Raw genomic sequence first — 13297 nt, forward strand, 5'->3', positions numbered from 1 at the left:
AAAATATTTTTAAAGTAGTCTAAACCTAACAAAATGTGGCAATTTAAGTGTTTGCGTATTGTACATGGTAATTTTAACAGTTAAAACTCTGGAAAACTAGTGATCGGTTTATTACAGCTTTTTAATACTTTAAATCAAAGGTTTATAAAAATTATCACATCTAGTTCAGATTGTCTAGGCTAGCAGCTAAACCTTCGGCGTAGTAACTTTTGTTGAACCATCGTGCCTCCGGAGGCACGATGGCTATCATATGGTCGGATCGAGTATATATATATATATATATATATATATCTCTCTCTCTCTCTCTCTCTCTCTCTCTCTCTCTCTCTCTCAACTCGATCTTATGATAGCTATCGTTTGCCTGAGGCAACGGTGGGTAAAGAAAAGCTACTATCTCGGAGGTTTAGCTGCTAGCCGTGGCAACTTGTACTAGATATGGTGAACTTCACACATCTTTAGTTTAAAGTATGTAAAAGCTATAACAAGATAATAGGTAGCTCATCTGTGTTTTTACTTGCCGACTTTTATTTATAAGAAATTTTTTACTACTATCCTCAGAACATTAGCTCTAGTTCTCATATCTAGAACAAAATTTATCAAATTTCTTAAAAGATTGTTTTTAAGTTAACTAAACCTATAGAAATGCGGCAATTTGCTCTTTTGCGGAGTATAGCTGGTAATTTTAATGTTTAAAACATTAGGAAACTAGTAATCCGTTTACTACAGCTTTTCTAAAGTTTAAACTAAAGATTTGTGAAGTTCACCATATCTAGTACAAGTTGCCACAGCTAGCAGCTAAACCTCCGAGATAGTAGCTTTTGTTTATCCACCGTTGCCTCGGGCAAACGATAGCTATCATAAGATCGAGTTGATATATATATATATATATATATATATATATATATATAATTTGTATACAAACTAGATGAAAAATTAATATTATGTATGTATACCGGTTTCTTTTATGATCTATTTTCTCTCTAGTTTGGGTAAAATCACTATAAGAGGTATAAATGAACCTACGAGGATTCTCTACCAAGGATTAGAGACATCTCGTAATTCTTTGGGATTTTTGCTTCAAAATTGATTCAATCTTGGAAATTTAGAGAGTAAACTTTTTATAGGGATTTTTATTTAAGATTTTTTAAGTTGAGTGGAGAAGAGGAGCTTTATTCTATTTACACCCAATTCTATCAATGGAAGAGAGAGGATCTCAAAAAGGAACTACGAAAACTAGAGTAGATTCGGATGTTACTCTACCTAGATTCTCTAGGTTGTTATCCCAACTCGATCCCAAAGAAAGGAAAATCTCTCTCTTTCTCCTCTCTCACTCTCTCCCTTTACTCTCACCCACTCCCCAACCGATACTTCCCCTACATATAACTCCATAGTATAAACGTTGATTTGTGATTGGGAGTTTATTAAGTATTAGAGTTGGTCGGTTTTAGAATACAAACGTCTCAACACATGCCTATACTCCCAAAGTCATGACTATGTGGTGAGTCTACAAAGCTATAAAACCCGATCGAGGTGTCCTGGGCTTGTAACCTAAAGAGACGAAAGATAACATATAGCCATAAGTGGATAAAGTCATAACCATGGATCATGAATCTTAACAATGAATCTTTTCAAGACGGTTTGTGGTAACTCTAATAGATTTATCAAAGATAATAATAAAGAGTGATTTTGTGGCGATAAACGTTTTCAAATTACGTAATGTAGCAGGGAAGGATTATTCCTCAAAGTAAGCGCTTTGAACTTTAAAGTATGGAGTTCTCCTGAGAGATTTATTTATTCTCTTTACTAGGAATTAGCACGAAAGCTCGAGGGTTTTCCGAAGTGTGAGGAGTACCAACGAGGTGTTGTGAAACTGTATACCCTACCATATCAAGGCGTTGCAGAAGAGAACAACCCGTTCCTACGATTAGCCCAAGAGCAGTATCGAGTTTAGGAGGATATTGATATCATCGTCATCGATTACTTCACGCACCCTAGCCCATGTATGAACGTCACACCTCTATACACCTTATACAACACATGAGGGTGTATCGAACCCCCCATCGTATTAGATCATGCGGTGCCCCGGTAAAGGGAGGTTGTGGACCTTTCCAGGTTTCATCGTTCCTGGAAAGAATGAAAAGAAAAGAGATTTTAAATAAGAGCGTGGGTTTACGAAGCGGGAGAACATCCTCTCTGGAAGTTCTTGTGTATCGGGAGCTACGATTTGAAATTCAGCGCAGTTACGAACAGTCTCATCGAAAAAACGACTGAAACACGACAGTTGTTGGAAACTGCACGTTACACTTGAAAGAAAAGTCGGAGAACGTGATACAGACCCGTGTTCCATCAAAAGAGTGGTTGGAGTGAGATTACGTTACGTTTGGTCCTAAAGGAAGATTTGTTGTGAAGTATACCACGATAGGATTACGAGTAAACCTTCGATAATAATCTCCGTTTTAAACAGTAATCGTTTATAATAACGATAGATCAAAGCATCAGATCCTGTATGCGGATCTTGTTTGGGAGCTCCTAGATTAAACAAAAGAGTTTAACGGGTAGTGAGACTCCTACTATTCGTTACGACTTTAGTTCCGTACAGGGTTCCTAGAACACATCTGAGAAGGTTTTGATACTATGTTTAGTTCCTAGAGTTAGGTTCTGTTAACTATGGCCGTGAGATATCTCCACGTATAGGAGTAGCTACATTTAGGCACGGTTGAACCGTGAACTGGTTGACTACACCTAACCATCTTTTATTCGGTTGGATCAGTTGACTAGATGATGGTGGGTTTAATGTAGCTCCAAACGAACGCTAGTTCCATTCGGGTGCCATTTCAAGTACCGCTAAAAGAGGGTGAAGGTATAACAGTGCGGGACGGGGCATCGTGTCGCCTCCGGTACGCCCGTGCACGTGTCTGGCGGCTTGCCTGTTTCAAATGGGATAAACTAGTTCTGCGTTGTTTTAGTTATGTAACTAAAGTGGGCCCTTTTTTTTGTGGTATATTAAAACGTGCTCCCGTATAGGCTTCACTCTCAATTTCAGATTGATAATGTTGTAAGTTAGTAGGTTTTCCTATGTATGTAAATGGTAGAAGATAATGTAATAAGATATGTAAGGTGTTACCGAAAATGTTAGAGAAGAATATCATGTGTTCCCATTTGATGTATCCCATTGGAACGATAGATACCGCGGTGCGGGTGTGCAACCAGACCACGACGAGATAAGTCCCAACTGAGACGTTTTATCCTTACACTCTTGATTTTTTTCAAAAGTCACCCGGGTCGACGGCTGGATCGGCTGAAAGGGTGATCCAGATTAGTCCGTATTTATCTATGTTCTTGTTCATTATTACGTTGATGTAGCTCGTACATATCCTTACTTTCGTTGGTGATGATACGGAAATGTTATTACACCTTACTTAAAGTAACAGATTCTACAAGTTGTCACGAGAAATGAATGAGAGCTGGGTTAAGTAAGAGCTGGATTAGTCCCCGAAGGTGTTCTGGTTCGGGTCGAGTGTCGAGAGTCGGTGCTCCCTGATCGAGATGGCGAGGGGTGGAACCCGACGAGTGTTTCCATCGTACTAGCAGGGCAGTGGGTTGTACACTGAGGTGATACGAGTGAGAGATGTGTACTACGTTGTTATGTTTTATCGTGTTTTATGTTCAGATAGATATGGGTACTATGTAGTACGTTAGTCACGATCGATGACACTGTAATATTATAGTTGTACCAGTTTAAGAGTGGTGTACGTGTGTATACCTTATGGTTTACGAATTGCAATTAGATAGAAAAACGAAATTGGGTTAACGTGGTGTTGAGTGAAGTGGTTTAGTGCACCCCATCTCCAAAAAGTGAGGGCTCGGTGGTGGTACTAGCAAACGGTATCTCCGTGGCAGCACTGGAAACGGATAAATACACACTGTGAGACCTTGAGTGCCGAACCCTCAGCGCTAGAGGTGTTCGGTTGTTGTTTGATACACTCATACGAAAGAGGCTGGTTAGGCACCTGGTTGGTGGATGGTCACCCTTGTTGCTGGAATACAGTACGTTATGAGTTGTTACCGCTCCGTGGGTTACGGTGTGATGTTCACGTTACTGGGTTAGAGAGAAACCGCGAGTTCCAAGTTTGTTGAGTACGGTGATTGGTACCACTGTTGTTGTTGCAGTTCTCTAGATAAAGTTAGAGATCGTACCAGGTCTCTTATAGAAAGTTAGGGAGTGTACGAGTTGTTATAGTTTCGTGATCAACAGTGCAATGTGAACGTGGCTGGGTTTAAAAGAGGTGAATATGATCTCTAAGGTGAGTTAATACAGTGCGCGTAGTTATCTTACATGTTTGTAGTGTGATACACCTGTATTCATTTATACGTTACGAAATATTATGTACTTTATATCGTTGTGTAAACCGTGTACGTTACTGGGTTAAGGTATAAATGTGAACCCTGAGAGAGCAGTACGGTACAAGAAAAGTACGTATTGTTAGGTATGGGTTAGGTAATGAGATAGTGATTTAAATGTAAGTTGTAGTATTACCGTAGATCATAGAGCGAAATAAGGTTATAGATGTGAAACAAAAGATATAGGTTTGGTGATCAAAAGAGTTGATCAAGTTATGGAGTAATCCCAAGTACACAGTGATTCAAGTACGTAAGATTTAAGGTTCAAGAGTTAGTGTTAGCAAGAATATATAGTAACCTGTACGTTCAAAGACCTTATTCTTAATTAACTTGGGATAATGTATGTTAAATAAGTGTATGTGTATGTAAGTTCCTTACCCTAAATTTGTATCCCTCTTTAGGTTGGTAAAGCCTCTCGTGGTGGGTGGAACCAATTAATGATTAACGATCCTAAAGGTTGTTAAACTAAAAGCTACGACTAAGCGGAGGTGGGTTCGGATTTCTTACTTTGAACCGTTTAAGAGGATTAACCTAGAGCATTGGAGTAGCACTAGGTTTAGTTTCAACAAGAGATACAGCTTGATGGAAAGTTAATCTCTAAATATTCCAGTTTTATAAAAATTTGGGAAAATTTAGGGTTTAGGGGAAAAACTGGGTCCCAAAGGTTCTTAGGTTCTTTTTGGATTAAAGAGAACGATGAGAGGTGGTTAACATCGAATCTAATCAGATCCCAAGTAGTTTTAGGGTAAATGTTCCAGATTTAGGTTTGGGATTACAGTTTGACGTATTCAAATGGAGTTTAAGTTCGAGTTGATCGAGTTGAATCGTGGTTCTCCGAACGAGGTTCGAACTAAAGGTGTTCGGGGGCACCAACCTTCTTCTACCTCTTTTCCTCCTCTCTCTAGGAGAGAGAAAGAGAAAGGAACGCACACACGCACACACACCCCGATTGTCTCTTTTTCCCTTTTACCAGAGAAATATATTCGGGGGTGGTACTTTAATAGTTTTATGGGTAATTGTGACATAAGACATCTTGACGCATAGCCATGAGCCCGTAAATCAAGATTATTGGGCAGTGGTCAAGGAGTTTTGGGCTTATATGACAGTGCGGGGCCCTGGGCCGTATCCGGGCGGGCCACGCGCGGGTCTGGGCGGTATACAGATGTGTATATTCCGCAGACGTGTTTACGCTTTCTCATTTCGTACTCTTCTAGATGTTGATCTTTTTTTTTCACTATTTAGAGTAAGATCAGTACCTCTGATTTTAAATTCAAGTCTTTTATCATCATTTTTTATGAAATTTTTATTTTCTGCCGTTCATTTTTAGACTACTCGTTTGATAGGTAAATAATACCGAAAAATTATGAAATTTAGTTTCCAAATACTTTTAATAGTGTAGATCAAATTTAATGGAGCCGATCATTGATTTGGAAGCCGCATCATTGAAAACAACTTGGTAGCACGGAGATCTCCGTGCTACCGATAGTATACCAGCATAGCTCTATATATATATATATTTATGCATTATGTATAGTCTTGTTCCAAAATTGTAGCTTAATTTTGTTTTGGGTCAATATAAGCAAATTAAAATTCCATGTTTCAATTTGATAGCTTGTTCAAACCGTGTTCTGTGTTACGATTGGTGCCAGTAGTGGACATGGTTGTTAAGAAAGCTAGTTTAAAAACAGCACTATTATTGGAAGTAGGGGTCCTAATCCAGATCAAAACTTGTTGAGACAAACTAATCAATCCGATCCAGACCCGATCAACTTGAGCTAATGAGCATGTGGGTTGGGTTTGGTAAAGCTTGTATTTTGTGAAGTGGGTTATGTTCAAATTGCTACTGGGTCAAGCTAGATTTATTGGTCTAGTTAGACCTACTTCAACCAGGATTAAACTCATTTTCAAATAAACTGGACCCATTTCTGACCCTTATCTGAACATAGGGCTATATGTTGGGTTGGGCCACACTAGGTTCTAGTGCCAAACTGACTATTTAGTCTTTTGGCCGATTTTATTTTGGGATCAAACCAATCTAAACTAAGCCAGCCTTAAGGGTGACACTTACCTATGCTGTAGTGGGTAAAGAATAGGCTTTATTTGTTTTTGCCCTAACTCATCCTGGACACAACTTGGGTTAGATCTATGTGAAACCTAAGCCCAAAGTTGGTCTTTTCAGGTTGTTGCTAATCAGACCAGCTAGTCTTATGAAACTCAGCGTTGAAAAGAACTGAGAGAGCTTAATGTACTGAAGGTTTTCTGTTCTCAGTGAGTAATTTTGACTTTGATTTACACTATAACCAGCTTGTTAAATTTATCCGTTAATGCGAACTAAGGGTCCTCATCAGTAGGTAAAGAATTATATAGGTATATTTACTTTTGGAAATTGAAAGTCAATCTTTTTGGACTGATGTGGAGCTATATCGTTCATATATGCATGTGGAAATGTTTATTCTGCAAATTACTTGCTTTATGCTTTCGGTGGTTGGTGTATCTTCCTATATAATTTTCTGTGGATGAGCATGGTTTTATGTAAACGGAATTTAAGGGTCTGATTCAATCTTATTAGTTAACAGTGATCATTTTGTTCCTGCCTGGGCCAGTAGGACTGACGAATTCTATCTGCTTAGTTCCTTATACTATTTTGAGTTGCAAACTCTATCAGTCACCTTATACTTAAGGATGCTTAAGGATTTTGTTGCATGTAAAATATGAAAACACGGTTCTTTAGTAGCTTAAGAGTTTGGAGAACAATGATTGTTTCATATTTTTCAACATGGTATCAGAGCAAGAGTTCTTGAATTTAAATTTCGCCGGACTCCTAACATTGTTTAATTTTCTCCTTTTAATTAAGTCCGTGTTTTGAGCCTATTAAAAAGTCTTGAGCCTAGATATCAGGGGGAGTGTTGAATATAAAATATAAAAAATATCTTTCTCTGACAGCTTAAGCTTTTTGAGAATAATGATTGTTTCACTTAATTTTATATGGTATTAGAGTAAGAGGTTCTGAATTCGAGTCATGCCAGACTCCAATTAATTTCCTCCTATTTAATTGAAGTCCACGTCTTGGCCTATCAAAAAGTGTCGAGTTTAGATGTGAGGGGGAGTGTTGAATATAAATATTAAGAACAGCATACTCTGGCAGCTGAAACTTTTGGAGAACAATGGTGGTTTCACTTAATTTAATAGATTTTATTCTGCAAGTGTAAACTCATTATTCATATAATTTTTTGTTCCAGGTATATAGATTATCTATTTTTGGGCGACTATGTTGACCGAGGGCAACACAGCTTAGAAACTATCGCTTTGCTCCTTGCTCTTAAAGTAAGTTTCTGTTCTACATCTTGTTCCCATGCCCAGATATTACACACCGAAAAAAGGACTTGAGAAATACTTTGAGCCAAAATCCTTTTTAAAATTGACAATATGGCATTTAAATTAATGATCTACACTGTTGGATATGATCTGGACTGTTTAAAGTAATCGAAAACCAACATTATTGTTTTCGGATGCTTTTCTATGCATTTTACTATGCATCAAGTAATCTCGAAATTGTCAATTTTGATGGTTGATATAATGTGTTTAAAAATGACACTGATAGTTGAATTTGTAAGCAAATAATTTTACACGCCTAGATGTTGTCAAACTAAAAAAATTTACATGTCTAGCTCATCCAAATTGAAGGTGAACAACTTCAAAATGATGTGTAATAGATTCATAATTTCTATAAGCAATAACATATCAAAGTTTAGGCCATCTAAGTTGAAAATCAACACATTTTTTATGATCTGAAAGCTTTACATAATATATGAATGAAAAAGCCTTTTAACCAGCAGTGTTTGAAAAGGCGTGCCTCAGGAGTGTGCCTCAGCGTCTAGGCGCGAGGCGCGAGTCTCACCGCCTCAAGGAGTGAGGCGCATGCCTCAGACGCGCCTCGTGATATTTACGTTTAATGTGTTTAGGGTTTGGGTTTTTGGGTTTTGAGTTTCTTCAATATATCCTAAAATGTTAAGGATTTTTCTTTAAAGAAATTCTAATTTGATTGTTTCCTTTTCCTTTTCTCTTGGTCGTTCTCTTTTCCACCCCTCAATGGCAATAAATAGCAGCGGCAAGAAGCAAGAAGTAGCAGCAAATACTTTTAAGTTGAAAGTTGAAACATAATTTTTTTATTTTTAGGCTAAGAACATTTATGCATGCGATTTTTTTTACTTTTTTATGGTTATTTTGTTTTTGTATAACTATTTTAGAATTTTTTAACATAAAACATTCATTTAAAATAGGCTTGTTAAGAGTATTTTATTTTTATTAGATATGCGCCTCGCCTTCTTGAGGCGCGCGTCTCTCGGTGCGCTTCGCGTCTAGGCTCCATAAGCCCTTTGCGCCTTTTTGCACCTTGCATCTTTTCAAACACTGTTAACAAGATTTTGTTATTTATCTTTTGAATGTGTACAACAATGAATGAAATTTATAATGCAATACAAGATTTCGTCAAAATTGATGCTACAGTATCTAAGTCACATATATGTTGCTTGAAAGATTTTGAATATGATGTGTTTCTAGCTACTTTTAGTTTTGTAGGTTAGGGAGTGGATCATTGGCTCGGTTGGTTGAAAAATGCTTTGAGATTTGATGTTTAGTGTGTGGTTGAAACCACACACCATGTATATATTGATACTGCAAGTAGAAAAATTATTTTAATGCTTCTGACCTGTCTTCATTGAACATGTACAGATAGAGTATCCTGAGAATATTCACTTGATAAGAGGAAACCATGAGGCTGCTGACATTAACGCTCTTTTTGGTTTTCGCCTTGAATGCATTGAGAGAATGGTAGGATCCAAGGAGCTAGGTGCATATGCTTGTGGTTGAATTATTACAGGCTACTTACCGTCTCATTTTGTAGGGAGAAAGTGATGGAATATGGGCATGGACTCGTTTTAATCAACTTTTCAATTATCTTCCCCTTGCGGCTCTAATAGAGAAGAAAATTATTTGTATGCATGGTGGCATTGGGAGATCCATAAATTCTGTCGAGCAGATTGAGAAACTTGAGAGGCCCATCACAATGGATGTTGGATCTATAATCCTAATGGACCTATTGTGGTACTCTTTATTCTGCTATTCAATGAAACATAATTTGTTATTCATCATGCCTATGACTTGTGTGGCCTGGACGGAGCTTCTGTAGAACTGTTGTTTGAGTATATATGCTCGTCGAAGTACTACTAGTAACCATTGCTCTAAAATGTCTGCAGCTTCTTGCTGCCGTAAGAGTTAAAGCTTCGAATTATATTTTACTTTGAAGCTTCGACTTATATTTTACTTTGTATGCCCAAAAACACGACTTACCTCTTGGCGACAGCAAGAGCTCTAAATTGAATGCGCTTGGTTTCTGAATTTTCTGCTTTCCGGAGTAGAGAAGCTATTTGTGAAGCCAAGGCAAAAATTCACTTACGGATGCCTTTTAATCTTCAGGTCTGATCCTACAGAGAATGATAGCATAGAAGGCTTAAGACCAAATGCGAGGGGACCTGGCTTAGTCACTTTTGGGGTATGGTGGTATATAAGTTGTAGAATGCTTCATATTCTTTTTAGCAACTTCCTAGCCCAGTTGTTAATTTTATTGTTAATGGTGACAGAGTTCTTTTATACGCTTAAATACTGCTTCTAGAATTTCTTATTAGAGGATCACTTAAACATGACACTTTATTTTCGAAATTCTTTCTGAAGTAAAACTTTGTTATTGTTTATTCTGTTAATATTTCTTCTTGCTTAGTTGCATTCTTTAATTGGCAATAGCATGGTTTCATTTTTGGTTTTGGTTTAAAGACAAATTAGGAGATCCTTGTTCTAATTATTCTCTTCGCCATGAAGTGTAACAAGATGTTTTTAAATATGCTTCTCTTTTCTCTTTCTGTAATGTGGCAGCCTGACCGTGTCACTGATTTCTGTAAAAGAAACAAGCTTCAGCTCATCATAAGGGCTCATGAATGTGTTATGGATGGGTTTGAACGGTTCGCTCATGGCCAGCTGATAACTTTATTTTCAGCTACTAATTATTGCGGTAATGAAACTTATTTTTCTCATTTCTGTTGGTGATCATTCTCCATTATTACACATTTTTTGTACTAAATTGTGGCTTTGCATCAGGTACTGCAAACAATGCTGGCGCAATTTTAGTGGTGGGTAGAGGGTTGGTTGTGGTTCCAAAGTTGATCCATCCACTTCCGCCACCTATTCAATCACCAGAGTCCTCGCCGGAGCACGTCTTGGAAGATACTTGGATGCAGGTGAGCAAATCTCCCCTTGCACATATTATTACTAGGGATAATACTAGTTTCTGATGGGCTACTGTGGACATAGTGTTTTCTGTATATCAATAGCCATGATGATCCTTTGACTTGTTCATTGTTTGCTTTTGTATCCTATGAACTCTCTCCAAGGTTTAGGAGGATCTTTCATTAAATATTGATTCCATATTTGCAGTTTGTAGTAATATAAATGTTTTAAGTATTAGGCGAGATGAGAAACTCCAATAGACTGCCCAGCAGATATTTTGCTGGCGGGAGGCACGCTTTGCTTCCTAGTGAAATTCAGTACTAGGGTATTCAACCCAATTATCCATACTGCTGGCCATCATTTAGATTATTTACAGTTATAGGTCATATTTCACTAACAGAGCAAGTCGTCTAAAAATGGACAAAATTTTCAACAATTGATGTTAGCTATTTGTCTCTCGAACGCTATAGAACATTCCAAAACTCATTAAAATTTTGTGAAATAATATATCTATCTAGATCAATAGTTATAATGTTGATTGTCCAATTAGGAATCACATCATCTCTTTTAGTTTTTTTTCTTCTTTTTTTTTTTCTTTTTTGGATTGATTTGGGCTTGATTTATGTTGTGTCCATTTGATGCAATATAAATTATTTTCTGAAGATTAGTGTGTTGTGGTTTCTGGATAAAAACTTTAAATACTTTAGATCATGTATAATGCTACTGATTGTTGATGCCTTTTCTCTCATATTAATACATTACTTTAAATATAATTTCCTAGTGTCTTAAGCGGGCACAAAATGAAAGGTGAAACTGAACCTGTAAAAATAGAGGATAGAATTCTTAATTTAAGGTCAAGTGTGTTGATCTTGAACTGGAGGGTGAAAGATTATCGTCTAATAATAATTCAACTTATCTCGATTCCTCTATATCATTAAACAACAAACACCTCCTATTGGCTGTTAAAATTGTTAATTTTGAGACTCCTGATAATTAGGTAGATGATGTCAAAATATTATGAAATTTTAGTTCCTCGAGACTTAAAAAACTCAAGATCATATTTAGTTTGGTTGATTCTCAAGTAGGGGGGTTAGGCTACTTTGATAGTACTAGGAAAGTAGTGCTTTATTTGTTAAAAGGAAATTCCAAACATACCATCCTGTATCTTCTTTCATAAAGTGTAGTACCATACTACCATGGAATTCTCACCTAAATCTATTACAGTCAAGCTACACTAAATCCATTCTCAGGAACTTAAGAAAGAGCTTAGCATTTGATCATATAGTCGAAGGCATCTAAATGCTTGATTCTTGCAGGAGCTTAACATTCAGAGGCCTCCTACTCCAACTAGAGGCAGGCCGCAATCTGCGAACGATCGGAGTTCTCTTGCTTATATATGACCATGACGTACGGCAATTTTCTGTTGTATTTTCTCCACCAGAACCTGTCTGGTTTTGTGCTCCTATGGTACATAACATATATCTCGGCATTCGTCTAGTGGTTAAAGTGCCTGATTCAGCATCGGCTTAAGTGCTTCTTGTGATGAGAGGTATTCATCAAGGCAATATATTAGATAGATCATTTGTAACTCTAGTGTACATGATTAAGTTATAAGAACTTCTTGTAACATATGTAAAATCCGAGGCGCACAGCTATATGTGAATCGCTTGTTGTACATGGCAAAACAGCTGAGATTTATCTGGTTTTTATTTAAAGAGATTAGGTAATAAAGTTCGTCTTTGCAACTTTATACATATTGCCTTCTCATTACTGTCATGTTGTACGCTGTGAATAATTCATAAATTTACTTTTAGCTGAGCTAGTAACTGAATGAATGGAATGAAAAAAAAAAAAAAAAAAAAAAATCGTGGATAGTGTCGGCTGAGACTCTCTTGTTGTTTACTGGAACTTGTGAAAATGTCAGAATTCTGGGTGAAATTATTTTATGAGCTGAAATTGTCATCATCTCTACCAATAGAACTAGTGTAAGGGTAAAGGTGTTAAGAAATGGATATCATCTTTTTGAGTCAATTTTTTTATCGATCTTGGTGTGATCTCTACCCTTGATATGTTTTTGATGCATGCAGTTATAAACTGTGGTGTAAAGCATTGTTTTTCCGACTATTCTTCATGTGTAAATTAGGTTGTAATATACTTGCTTATGAGAAGTGGATTGCATTGCTTCCCTGCTCCTTTTTCTGCAACTCAACCTCCCTGTGGTTGGAATATTAGTGATATTCTGACAACTTAAGATTGTTTGATGGGAAAACTTCAAATACCACTCATGTGGTTTCACACTTTCTTATTTTAGTACCTTGTGATTTAAAGTGTATCAATTTAGTGCTCTGGGCTTTCATTTTTATTTTTTTATTATTGATTTCAGTAATTTTTTTCGTTAAATCAGTAACAAACTTAAAACTAAAGGGTATTAAAGTGAATATTTGAAAAATTCAGGTTTGATAAATTTAGGTGAGGTATTTGAAGTTTATTGTATATAATTTAACGAAATATTAATGGAAAAGCTGACGAAAAGATTAAAATGAAACTATAGAATACTAACTTGATATACTTTAAACCACAGAGCATTAAAGTGAGAAAGTGCGAAACTACAGGGGTG

The 13297-nt window shown here is 36.8% G+C and overlaps 1 protein-coding gene across 1 annotated transcript in view; it reads left to right on the forward strand.

The window, feature by feature from the left end:
- Positions 1-12434, forward strand: part of LOC109719361 (serine/threonine-protein phosphatase BSL1 homolog) — a 30088-nt gene extending 17654 nt beyond the window's left edge. The window contains 7 exon segments of the mRNA XM_020245983.1: positions 7641-7725; positions 9133-9231; positions 9305-9504; positions 9877-9952; positions 10330-10465; positions 10552-10691; positions 11997-12434. Coding sequence (XP_020101572.1) covers positions 7641-7725; positions 9133-9231; positions 9305-9504; positions 9877-9952; positions 10330-10465; positions 10552-10691; positions 11997-12080 — 820 coding nt within the window. The 3' untranslated portion in view covers positions 12081-12434.

Source organism: Ananas comosus, linkage group 13, assembly GCF_001540865.1.
Source record: "Ananas comosus cultivar F153 linkage group 13, ASM154086v1, whole genome shotgun sequence".
NCBI classification, from domain to species: domain Eukaryota; kingdom Viridiplantae; phylum Streptophyta; class Magnoliopsida; order Poales; family Bromeliaceae; genus Ananas; species Ananas comosus.